At 42.4% G+C, this 13,448-nt stretch overlaps 1 protein-coding gene across 3 annotated transcripts in view; it reads left to right on the forward strand.

Moving 5' to 3' along the window:
- Positions 1-13,448, forward strand: part of DEPDC1B (DEP domain containing 1B) — an 82,530-nt gene that overhangs the window by 51,280 nt on the left and 17,802 nt on the right. For all 3 annotated transcript variants that reach the window (XM_073584283.1, XM_073584282.1, XM_073584284.1), the window contains exons 6-8: positions 110-157; positions 6,110-6,250; positions 10,531-10,697. In XM_073584283.1, coding sequence (XP_073440384.1) covers positions 110-157; positions 6,110-6,250; positions 10,531-10,697 — 356 coding nt within the window. The remainder of the gene's footprint in view (positions 1-109; positions 158-6,109; positions 6,251-10,530; positions 10,698-13,448) is intronic.

The raw sequence follows: 13,448 nt of genomic DNA on the forward strand, positions 1-13,448 counted from the left end.
AAGTGACAGTGGTCAGAATTGTAAAAATTGGCCTGGTCATTAAGTACCAAATTGGCTATGTCACTAAGGTGTTGAAACCTGTCCTAACTGATTGTGTTTTTTTTTACAGAGGAGCTTCCCCATTGGCTACTGTCGGCAATGAAATGCTTGGCGAAGTGTAAGTCTGGCATGTCACTTTTTTCTTCTTTCATGTTTCTGTGCAGTTATTTATGTCTTACCAATTGTGAGGTGTGACTTGGCCATACACTTATGGTTTTATAGTTGTAGTTTCCTTCCACTAAGGTTATAGAAAACACATGTGTGATCACTGATCTGTCCTCCCTTAAAAAAAAAAAAAAAAAAATCAGTCCGTTTTATGCACATTTGTACAGGATAGGTGAAGGCCCCTGCGGTTAGGGGGTTTCAGTCTCTGGGTTATGACTATAAGCACCCTAATACAAAATTACAGCATGGGTGTTCTTGATTAGATTGTTAGGCCGGGGACACACTAGGTGCAAACCGCGCTTCCATACCCGGCACTGCCGCCGTCGGTTCGGATCGGAGCGTTCAGCTGCATAGAAATACATGCAGCCGCACACTCCGGTCCCGAGTGCCGGCGGCAGTTCCGTTCTTTGATGTGAGAGACTCGCGTGAGTTTCTCGCATTCCTCACGAAAGTGTGACCCCGGCCTTAACCCCTTCCTGACATCCGACGTACTATCCCGTCCATGGGACCCGGGCCCCTATGCCCATGGACGGGATAGTACGTCTGCTGCGATCAGCGGCGCTCACGTGGTGAGCGCCGCTGATCGCGGCCGGGTGTCAGCTGATTATCACAGCTGACACCCGGCACAATGTGTCAGGGGCGGTCACGGACCGCCCCCGACACGTTAAACCCTTGCACACCGCGATCAAACATGATCGCGGAGTACCGGGGGTTAAAGGGAAGCATCGGCAGGGAGGGGGCTCCCTCCGTGCTTCCCTGAGCCCCCCCCACAGCAGCGCAATGTGCAGCGCTGCTGCGGGGGACTCCTTTCCTGCAGGCCCCCGAATCCAAGATGGCGACGGGGGCCTGCAGGAAGCTGGCTACCTCAGTGCCTGCAAAGCGCAGGCATGAGGAAGCCTTCTGCACTGCCTGTGACAGATCGCTGATCTGTCACAGTGATCTGTGATGTGTCAGATCAGCGATCTGTCACAGGACAGTGATGTCCCACCTGGGACTATGTAATAAAGTTAAAAAAAAAATAAAAAAAAGTGTTAAAATAATATTAAAAAAATCGCCAAATAAATTAGAAAAAAAAAAAAATATTCCCCCAATAAATCCTTTTTTTGGAAATAAAAAAACAAACAAAAAACAATAAAAGTACAAATATTAGGTATCGCCGCGTCCGTAACGACCCGCCCTATAAAACTGTCCCATTAGTTAACCCTTTAGCGAACCCCTTAAAAAATAAAAATAAAATAAAAATAAAAAACGAAGCAAAAAATAATGATTTATTATCATACCGCCAAACAAAAAGTGTAATAACGCGCGATCAAAAAGACGCATATAAATATCCATGGTACCGCTGAAAACGTCATCTTGTCCCGCAAAAAACGAGCCGCCATACAGAATCATCAGCGAAAAAATAAAGTTATAGCTCGCAGAATAAAGCGATAAAAACGACCTAAATGAGGTATCGCAGTAACCGTACTGACCCGAAGAATAAAACCGCTTTATCAATTTTACCGCATGCGGAACGGTGTAAACGCACCCCCCCAAAAGAAATTCATGAAACGCTGGTTTTTGTTCATTCTGCGTCCCAAAAATCGGAATAAAAAGCGATTAAAAAAAATGTCATGTGCCCGAAAATGGTGCCAATAAAAACGTCAACTCGTCCCGCAGAAAATAAGACCTCACATGACTCGGTGGGTCAAAATACGGAAAAATTATAGCTCTCAATATGTGGTGATGCAAAAACTATTTTTCAATAAAAAGCGTCTTTTAGCGTGCGACAGCTGCCAAACATAAAAACCGCCATAAATAGTAAATCAAACCCCCCGTTATCACCCCCTTAGTTAGGGAAAAATAATAAAATAAAAAAAATGTATTTATTTCCATTTTCCCGCTAGGGCTATGGTTAGGGCTAGGGTTAGGGTTAGGGCTGAGATTAGGGTTAGGGGTGTGTTGGGGTTCGGGTTGGAGTTAGAATTGTGGGTTTCCACTGTTTGGGCACATCAGGGGCTCTCCAAATGCAACATGGCATCTGATCTCAATTCCAGCCAATTCTGAGTTGAAAAAGTCAAATGGTGCTCCTTCCCTTCAAAGCTCTGCCATGCACCCAAACAGTGTTTTACCCCCAAATGTAGGGTATCAGCCTACTCAGGACAAATTGCAAAACAATTTTTGGGGTCCAATTTCTCCTGTTACCCTTAGGAAAATAAAAAATTGGGGGCAAAAATATCATTTTTGTGGAAAAAAATGATTTTTTTATTTTCACGTCCGAGCGTTATAAACTTCTGTGAAGCACTTGGGGGTTCAAAGTGCTCACCACACATCTAGATAAGTTCCGTGGGGGGGTCTAGTGTCCAAAATGGGGTCACTTGTGTGGAGTTTCAATAGTTTAGGTACATCAGGGGCTCTCCAAAGGCAACATGACACCCGCAGACCATTCCATCAAAGTCTGCATTCCAAAACGTCACTACTTCCCTTCCGAGCCCCGACAGTAGTTTTCTCCCACATATGGGGTGTCAGCGTACTCATGACAAATTGGACAACAACTTTTGGGGTTCAATTTCTCCTGTTACCCTTGGGAAAATGAAAAAATTAGGGACTAATTGATCATGTTAGTGGGAAAAATACCATTTTTTTATTTTCATGCCCTGGCATTATAAACTTCTGTGAAGCCCTTGGGGGTTCAAAGTGCTCACCTCACATCTAGATAAGTTCCTTAGGGGGTCTAGTTTCCAAAATGGGGTCATTTGTGGCAGGGTGGATTGATTTAAATCACGCCGATTTAAATCACGATTTAAATCAAAAGATTTTTTTCTATTTAAATCGGATCGATTTAAATCATGATTTTAATCATGATTTAAATCACTGATTTAAATCAAAAGGTTTTTTTTTAATATAAATCACGATTAAAATGAGAAGTGAGAGCAGTGTGCATGTGCGCCCATAGTTACACGGACGAAACTAGGGGCAACGATCTAACGCCAGGGTGAGGGGGGGACCCCAAAGTAAGTAAAAATCTTTTTTGTTTTACTATATGGCAATAGGTAGGTGTTTAAAAGCAGCATGTCTTAATTGTATAAACTATTAATAGCCTCCACATTTTGTTCATACTGCCCCTTTAATTCCACACTTCTAGCTTGGTTTCAGTTTTGGTTTAGTTTCTTTTTCCCTGCATTCAGTTGACATGCCCAAACTTGTTGGATAGTCAGCAGTACTTGGCTCAGGCTGTAGTAACATCAGCAGTGCTTGGCTCAGGCTGTAGTAACAATCAAACTTCATAAGTGATCTGTGTGAGCCTGCCATGGCAGCAGGTCATAAGAGAGACCCTATTTGGGTTCATTTTGTTGAGATGCCAGCAGCAGATCTTGGAAAGAAAGGTGCAAGAGCAAAGTGCAAATACTGTCAAAAGGATATCCAAGGACTTGTTTGCCGTTTGAAATCACATTATGAAAACTGCAACCAGAAGGGAAATGAAGATGTTGATAGTGATACAACTAATGTCAATGAACCCCCACAGCTTCTTATGCACCAGGAGCCTAGTACTAGTGGTAAGTCTGGCAATTAATTTACAACCTATTTTTTTAACAGACATTTTACTGGGATGGTTAAAGTCTATGAAAAGAAAAATTTCTAGCACTGGTAGTTCTGGAGTATAGAATTTAAATTTATGTTAAGGCAATATTTCACAGAAAATTAACGCTAAAGGACATGTGCACCTTTATTTTTTTAAGGTGCACATGTCCTCCCCCCGCAGCGCTCTTACCTCCGATCCCCGCAGCGCTGAGATCCGTGGCTTCGTTTTGACCGTCCGCCTCCCGTCCTCCGGTTGCGGCCTACTCGCAGTGATCCAGCGGCGTGACGTCAGCGGGCCGCACGCTCCATTGAAATGAATGGAGGCGCGCTCGCGGACGGGCAGAACGAAGCCACGGATCCCCGCAGCGCTGACATCGGAGGTAAGAGAGCTGCGGGGGGAGGACATGTGCACACTGTGACTGGCTGCACCTTAAAAAATAAAGGTGCACATGTACTTACTCTCTGTAGTTCAATTCTGAGTGTTTAATAGTGCAAATAAAAATTATTAGGTTTCATAATCAACTGTTTTAATATTTTTATTTGTGTAAAACAATTAGATTTGCAAAAAGACAAAGTTTTGCTTGTGTACAACTTGATTAAAAAATCTGATTTAAATCAAATGATTTAAATAAAAAAAATCTGATTTAAATCAAAAAAATCTGATTTTTTTGATTTTTTTAAAAAAATCAAGATTTTTATCCACCCTGATTTGTGGGGGGTTTCCACTGTTTAGGTACATCGGGGGTTTTCCAATCGTGACATGGTGTCCGATCTCAATTCCAGCCAAAAACGTCAAATGGCGCTGCTTCCCTTCCGAGCTCTGCCATGCTCCCAAATAGTGGTTTACCCCCACATGTGGGGTATCAGCATACTCAGGACAAATTGCACAATAACTTTTAGGGTCCTGTTACCCTTGGGAAAATAAAAACTGGGGTGAAAAGATCATTTTTGTGGAAAAAATATGATTTTTTAATTGTACCGCTGTACGTTATAAACTTCTGTAAAGCGTACGTTATAAACTTCTGTAAAGCCCTTGTGGGTTCAAAGTTCTCACCACATATCTAGATAAGTTCCTTGGGGGTTCTAGTTTCCAAAATGGGGTCACTTGTAGGGGGTTTCCACTGTTTAGGTACATCAGGGACTCTCCAAACGTGACATGGCGTCCGATCTGAATTCCAGCCAATTTTGCATTGGAAAAAGTCAAACGACGCTCCTTCCATTCTGAGCTCTGCCATGCGCCGAAACAGTCGTTCCCCCCCACATATCGGGTATCGGCGTACTCAGGACAAATTGCACAATAACTTTTGCAGTCCAATTTCTCCTGTTGCCCTTGGTAAAATAAAAAAAATTGAACCTGAAGTATTTTTTTTGTGAAAAAAAGTTAGATGTTCATTTTTTTTTTAAATATTCAAAAAAATTCCTGTGACGCACCTAAAGGGTTAATAAACTTCTTGAATGTGGTTTTGAGCACCTTAAGGGGTGCAGTTTTTAGAATGGTGTCACTTTTGGGTATTTTCTATCATATAGACCCCTCAAAGTGGCTTCAAATGTGATGTGGTCCGTAAAAATAAAATGGTGTTGTAAAAATGAGAAATCGCTGGTCAACTTTTAACCCTTATAACTTCCTAACAAAAAAAAATTTTGGTTCCAAAATTGTGCTGATGTAAAGTAAACATGTGGGAAATGTTACTTATCAAGTTTTTTGTGTGCCGTATCTCTGTGATTTAAGGGCATAAAAATTCAAAGTTGGAAAATTGAGAAATTTTCAAACTTTTCGCCAAATTTCCGCTTTTCTCACAAATAAACGCAAGTTATTTGAATTAAATTTTACCACTATCATGAAGTACAATATGTCACGAGAAAACAATGTCAGAATCACCGGGATCCATGGAAGCGTTCCAGAGTTATGACCTCATAAAGGTACAGTGGTCAGAATTGTAAAAGTTGGCACGGTCATGAACGTGCAAATCACCCTTGGGGGTGAAGGGGTTAAAGTAATAGTCTGAAATTAGAAAAAGAAAAGGGGCTTGCTTTTTCCATGGCACCTCTCTTGTACATGGATTGTCTTGAAGCTAAGGGCCACCTTACATGTTAGATTAAAATCACCTGGACCTGCTATCTGACGTGTATGTGGGTCGCCTACTGAGAATTTGCTGATTGTGTGATCTAAGGTGTAGGAGCACCTGTAGCTCCATCGCTTGACCAGGGATGATTTACAGTAGCCAATGCGGCCCATGGAGAAGAGTGGTGCCGTTTCTGGAAGGGGGCAGCAAACGTGTTCTGTCTGTTCTAAAGCCATTTTGTATATTTTGTCAAACTATTGACGCCTTTCCTATTTGTTTAGGGCCAAATTGCTCGGAAATGAAGCAGCCAATGTATTTGGGCTTTGAGCGAGATGTATTTAGGACCATCGCTGACTATTACAGCTCTCTACTGGAGCCACTTCTGACATTTCCGCTGTTTGATGTTTTTGTGAACATACTTGGTAAGCCAGCAAATGAGTCTGATTTTCTGAAATAACCAACACCTCCTTGTGTTTTTTTTTTCTCTGTATGCTGCCATTATTAAATTACTGTAGCTTTCTGTGAGATGACAGGACACGGAAGCGTTACATCACAACATGTATTTTATGTAGGACTTGTCTTACTTGGGGGAATTAAATTAACCATTGCTTCTGGTAGGTATCATTTAGGTTCTGAAAATTATCCTGGTCCCTTTTAGTATACATTGTTGTATCGCCATTTTTATGTTCACACTACAATTGTGAAAACCACTGGTGGCAATGCTTTACATTACAGGTTAAAGCCTGAGGCTGCACTACTGAGAACACTGTCCTATTGTGATTTCTGTCCGGTGATGTGTTATTACGTAGCCCATGCCTGTATGCAAATGACCAAATATAATATACTTTATATCCTACCGTATTGAGTTGTATCTCCAGGTGTAGCAGGCTTCATCCTTACAGCCTCGGTGCACTACGGTATTAAAGAGAACCTGTCACCATGTTTTCCCCATGTAAAGTAGGGTCAGCCCTTTGTTACAGCGTTCTGGACTGCTGGATAGAAGTCCCCAGTTCCCTCCGCAATGCAAAAAAAGAGCTTTTATTATACTCCTAAACTGTGGTCCTGTCCGATGGGCGTCTTTGGTCTGGATCCGGTGCATCCTTTCTTTATACGATTGCCGTCCTCCTCCCTGTTTCATGTGAATGACGCATCCTACTTCATACAGACAGTGTACCCACATTACGCTCCTGCGCAGGCGCAGTTCTCTGCAGTGCACATGCGCTGACTTTACCTATGGTCATCAACGCTCTTGGGCCTTTCCCCTCGTATGCTCCCTATAGTAAAGCGCCGGATCAAGACCAAAGAAATGCTGACTTTTGGATTTACAGTAAAAGTCTCCATGACCGCATTGCACCTACCAGAAAAGGGAAAGTGTTCTCATCACAATGTTTCTGCAGTGCAGTCTCTGACATTGGGCCTGTAACAACCGCATAGAAATGACTTGCTTTGCTTGGGCTGGAATACCCCTTAATGGTTTCTCACCACTGGATAGGTAGTGACACTGAGGCCGGGGTCACACTATCCGACGCAAAATACTGTCAGTATTTTACATGCGTAATACGGATGAATGGCCCCTAAACAGTGCTCCATATGTCATCCGTAATCAAGGTGTGGTCGCGTATTTTGCGCATGTCAGCATCCGTATGTAATCTGTATGGCATCCGTATGGCTAGATTTTCTCGCAGGCTTGCAAAATGGACATATAATGGAGCCCTATGACAGGGTTTCTAACAGAAACCAAAGAATAGATATAGACACATAGAATGTGTGTGTATGTATATGTATATGTATATATATATATACATATATATATTCTATATATCTATTCATTCGTTTCTTTATTAAACCTGTTAGTGTGAGTTTACTGTATAGCGCACTGAATTGCCGGCTTTGCTAAAAGACACCAGGTGCGTATTTCTTGCAAGTCACGTGTGTAATCCGTATTTTTTGCGCACCCATAGACTTGCATTGGCGTATTACGGGCGTAGTACGCTCACAATCGCAGCATGCTGCAATTGGCACGGACCGTAGAATAAGGTTGAGAAATATATTCGGCTGGTGCGAGGTATCCCATAGAGAATCATTGGTCCGTGTCTAATGCGTGCTTTTAGCGCCTCGCACTCGGCCGTATTCCTCCCCAGTGTGACCCCGGCCTTAGATCTATGTCCAGTGCAGTAACCCCCACTGATTACCAAAAGTTTCCTGATCTGTGCCCCATCCTTCCATGCACTCGGATACCGGTGTCATAGATATAATGGTGTAGCAACATGAATGCAGTTACTCCATTCAACTCTGTGGTAAAGGGAACACTGGGGATACAATTGGCCTCTCATGCTTTTAGCAATTGATTTAATTTATCACCCAACCAAGAGACATCTGCAGACCCCCTCCAAACTACTTAGAGATGGCGCAGTTGAATTCCCCGCTGTTGCAGTGTGTGTTCACAGTGATCACGTGGTTTCAGCTCCTGTACTTGGATCTCTGTGATGTATACATACAGTGGGGAAAAAAAGTATTTAGTCAGTCAGCAATAGTGCAAGTTCCACCACTTAAAAAGATGAGAGGCGTCTGTAATTTACATCATAGGTAGACCTCAACTATGGGAGACAAACTGAGAAAAAAAAATCCAGAAAATCACATTGTCTGTTTTTTTTTTCATTTTATTTGCATATTATGGTGGAAAATAAGTATTTGGTCAGAAACAAAATTTCATCTCAATACTTTGTGATATATCCTTTGTTGGCAATGACAGAGGTCAAACGTTTTCTGTAAGTCTTCACAAGGTTGCCACACACTGTTGTTGGTATGTTGGCCCATTCCTCCATGCAGATCTCCTCTAGAGCAGTGATGTTTTTGGCTTTTCGCTTGGCAACACGGACTTTCAACTCCCTCCAAAGGTTTTCTATAGGGTTGAGATCTGGAGACTGGCTAGGCCACTCCAGGACCTTGAAATGCTTCTTACGAAGCCACTCCTTCGTTGCCCTGGCGGTGTGCTTTGGATCATTGTCATGTTGAAAGACCCAGCCACGTTTCATCTTCAATGCCCTTGCTGATGGAAGGAGGTTTGCACTCAAAATCTCACGATACATGGCCCCATTCATTCTTTCATGTACCCGGATCAGTCGTCCTGGCCCCTTTGCAGAGAAACAGCCCCAAAGCATGATGTTTCCACCACCATGCTTTACAGTAGGTATGGTGTTTGATGGATGCAACTCAGTATTCTTTTTCCTCCAAACACGACAAGTTGTGTTTCTACCAAACAGTTCCAGTTTGGTTTCATCAGACCATAGGACATTCTCCCAAAACTCCTCTGGATCATCCAAATGCTCTCTAGCAAACTTCAGACGGGCCCGGACATGTACAGGCTTAAGCAGTGGGACACGTCTGGCACTGCAGGATCTGAGTCCATGGTGGCGTAGTGTGTTACTTATGGTAGGCCTTGTTACATTGGTCCCAGCTCTCTGCAGTTCATTCACTAGGTCCCCCCGCGTGGTTCTGGGATTTTTGCTCACCGTTCTTGTGATCATTCTGACCCCACAGGGTGGGATTTTGCACCAGATCGAGGGAGATTATCAGTGGTCTTGTATGTCTTCCATTTTCTAATTATTGCTCCCACAGTTGATTTCTTCACTCCAAGCTGGTTGGCTATTGCAGATTCAGTCTTCCCAGCCTGGTGCAGGGCTACAATTTTGTTTCTGGTGTCCTTTGACAGCTCTTTGGTCTTCACCATAGTGGAGTTTGGAGTCAGACTGTTTGAGGGTGTGCACAGGTGTCTTTTTATACTGATAACAAGTTTAAACAGGTGCCATTACTACAGGTAATGAGTGGAGGAAAGAGGAGACTCGTAAAGAAGAAGTTACAGGTCTGTGAGAGCCAGAAATCTTGATTGCTTGTTTCTGACCAAATACTTATTTTCCACCATAATATGCAAATAAAATGGAAAAAAAACAGACAATGTGATTTTCTGGATTTTTTTTTTCTCAGTTTGTCTCCCATAGTTGAGGTCTACCTATGATGTAAATTACAGACGCCTCTCATCTTTTTAAGTGGTGGAACTTGCGCTATTGCTGACTGACTAAATACTTTTTTTCCCCACTGTAGGTCAGTGCTTGGCAATTACATGGTCTTATGACCTATATGTGTGTCATGGTGCACAGAAGGGTTATGGGGGTTCTTCAAGTTTAGGAAAACTGCAATTGGGTGAAACGACCGCGTGGTAGATGGCTACAGAATAGACGTGCCAAGTCAGTTGAGAGGTTCAGAGCGGCAGTGCAGGAATGGCAGAGGGATGTAACTATTAATTAAAATATAGACAGATCAATCTGCAGAAAAATTCATGCTTGTTACACGCAGATTTTGCTGTGGATTTGATTGCAGATTTGGTGCAGATTTTCCCCTTTCCACTACAAAATCTTCTCTGATTCTACATAAAGAATCGCCATTTGTGCGGAAATCCACATGGAATATCTACATCTACACTGTGTGAGCACTCTAATTATTAATGCATTTAAGGGTGAAATTGCAATGCTAATACGAGAAGCTGCAGTGTGTATCTTTGTTGTCAGACTGAGTTGTATTGTTCACAGAAAGTCCATTTTTTTTTTCTTAATAAATGATTGTTACCAAAAGTAGTAATATAACCCCTGTCAGCTACAGTACACCATCTTTTCCCACTCATTCATTCTGATTTATGCTGTCTCAGGTCTTCTGCAAAAGCGGCCCATAGCTATTGAAGCTCTCCAGGTTTGCTGTCTGCTTCTACCACCGGAAAATCGTAGGAAACTGCAACTGTTAATGAGGATGATGGCGAGGATAAGCCTTAACCGAGAAATGCCACCTCTGTGTGATACTGCTGGGAACCGAGCGCTGGTATGTTATTAGTCTGGATAATTGAGGCTCCTTGACTCAGCACTATAGGGGTCTCTTAGAGGAGGCGCTGCATCGAACAAAAGATTCCCATGTTTCAGCTTTCTTTTTTTTCCATGTCAGAGCTTGTATGTATGTATGTATGTATGTATGTATGTATGTATGTGTAAAGATTTTTGAAGAAAAAAACCAAAAAGCACTGTGCTGTAGAAGTCCGGGTATGGATACTGTGGATCCCCACTAAGTTTCCTGAAAAACATAAGGGTTTTACCCGTCCACCTCTGTAGATTTGTAGAAAAGATGTCACACATTTCAGGTTTTGAATGACAATGAGTGTAATCTGTCCTGATATTAATCTGCAGTGTACATTGACATACTGTTGTTTTCTAATCTGAAGTCTCACTTGCAGCGCTGCTGCTACAATGGGCAGCAGATTTTTCACTTGCGAGTTTACTACTTGGAAAATATCCTAAAAAAAAATGTCAGCACTCCAGTCAATGAAGGTGCAAAAAAAAAAAAAAAAAAAACAAATTAACTTTTTAAACACCCAGAAACAAAGTTTCATCCCAAATCACTGTAGCCTTTGTCAGTACTGAGTATGAGCACCATGCACAGAAATCTCTGCACTTACAGCTATCATTGAGGTTATTAAAGGTTATTATACCCCACTGAATGCGCTTGGGCACACACATCATCAAAATCCTCTTCTAGCAGCTTCCTTTTGCAATTGCCGACCAATAACGTCCCAGATGTTTTCTATAGGAGACAAGTTCTGAGACATGTTAAGGGCACACAGGCTTAACATGACCATGTCACACCGCTTGTTCCTCATGCTACTGGGAGCAGAGTCACCTCCTGGAACATTTTTATGAAAATGGCAATACCATTGGATTGAGCACAGATCGAGCATGGGTACCTCTACGCTATTCATTCTTAATGGGGAGTGCTGGGGACAAGCTGAGCCAGTGCTCTACTATCTTTAACGGTCCCATTGAGAATTATTATTTATTTCTTTTTTTGGAGCACCATTGATTCCATGAGGAGTTTGGAGGAACAGCAATCTAGGATGATAGCTGGATGAAGAGGTTGGGTTGAGGGATAGTTTCTTTGGGATAGGGGTGATTGTGGCATGTTTGAAAGCAGAAGGTAAGTTACCAGACGTTAACGATAGGTTGAAGAGCTGAGTTGGGGCAGGAGAAGCATGGTGGTGAGGTTGGGGAGCAGGTTGGAAGGGGTCAAGTACACAAATGGTTATGTTCGATTTGGAGAGAATATAAGTAAGCTCTCCTTCAGTGATGGTGGAGTGGAAGGAAGGTTATGGGGTAGGGCAGTTGACTGTTGTACATAGGGATTGCCATCTTTGGAGAAGGCTCAATCCTAGTGTTGTGAAGGTGATTGTAGCGAGAGAATATATAATTCCAGAGAGGTCTAAAGCCCCCGTTACACACTGCAATATCGCTAGCAATATCGCTGTAAAGTCACCGATTTTGTGAAGTTGCAGCGATATTGCTAGCGATATCGCTGCATGTGATACTTACCTCTGACCGGCTCCCCCGCTGGTTATCGCTGATCGCGCGAGAAGCTCCTGGACCATTCATCGTCGGTCACTTCCTGCGGCGCTTCCTGCTGTGACGACGAGCGACGCGTGGACACGGGCGGGAGGACGTCGGGATCGCCGCGTCTGACAGGTAAGTAGCGATCCCCGTCCCCAGTGATGTCACTGGTGAGATCTGCCTATGTGGCAGCTCACTAGCGCGTCATATCGCTGGTCGGGATCGCTGGTGAGTCGCTAGGTGTAACGGTACCCTAACTCCTTGACAGCTCCACCAAATATGTAGCATTGACCCAGCTGTACCTGAACACCTCCAGCATGCATCTGAAACAGCTGGGTATGTTCTATGTAATTTAACAGGTGTCCTATACCAATGAGTCAATATCTTATAGTTCCGGGGAAATACCTACAGGTCTCCGTGCTTCCATCAGGGGTAGGCAGTGTAATCTCGCTCATTCATTGCAAAGAGGGGGAACATCAGCGCTCCATCTTAAAGAGTAACGTCCCCCTTTAAAAATTATTTTAAAGTTAATGCGCCCTTTCGGCTTAATCTTAAAAATAAAGAAAAAAAATACATATTGCAGTATCTGTAACAGGCCAATCAAAATGTAAAATTATTTAGCCTGTTTGATAAGAGCCATGAAGCACAACAAAAAGTCAAATTTATTTAATTTAGTCAAAACGCTTTGTACCCCCCAAAATGGCACGAGTGGAAACGTCCGTTGACCATGCACTGAATAAGCTCTTATACAGCTCCATCGGCGGGAAAAGGAAATTGTTACAGATCTCAGAAAATGTCGACACAAAACACAACTTTTGTTTTTCTACTTTTATTTTTGTTTTACAAATTCCTGAAAATTTTTAATTTTTTTTTTTTTTTTGCTGAAACACAAAACAGAGTACAAGTTCGATGTCATAGTAATTGTACTGACCTGGAGAATCACGTAGCCAGGTAATTTTTACCACACAATGAACACTGTAAGACAAAACCCAAGAAACAAGGAATTATGGATATTTTTGTCCACCTCACTTGTAATTTTTTTGTCATTTTCTAGTACATTACATGGCAAAATGGATTATGTGATTCAAAACTACAAGAGGTTCAACAAAAAAAAAATCATGTTTATCAGGACAGAAAAACAAATGTTATGGCTATAAGAAGAAAGGATGCAAAAACGAACACAAATGAATGGGAAAATGGA

This window comes from Dendrobates tinctorius, unplaced genomic scaffold (genome assembly GCF_039654945.1).
Source record: "Dendrobates tinctorius isolate UK_male_01 unplaced genomic scaffold, ASM3965494v1 ptg000083l, whole genome shotgun sequence".
In the NCBI taxonomy this organism is placed as follows: domain Eukaryota; kingdom Metazoa; phylum Chordata; class Amphibia; order Anura; family Dendrobatidae; genus Dendrobates; species Dendrobates tinctorius.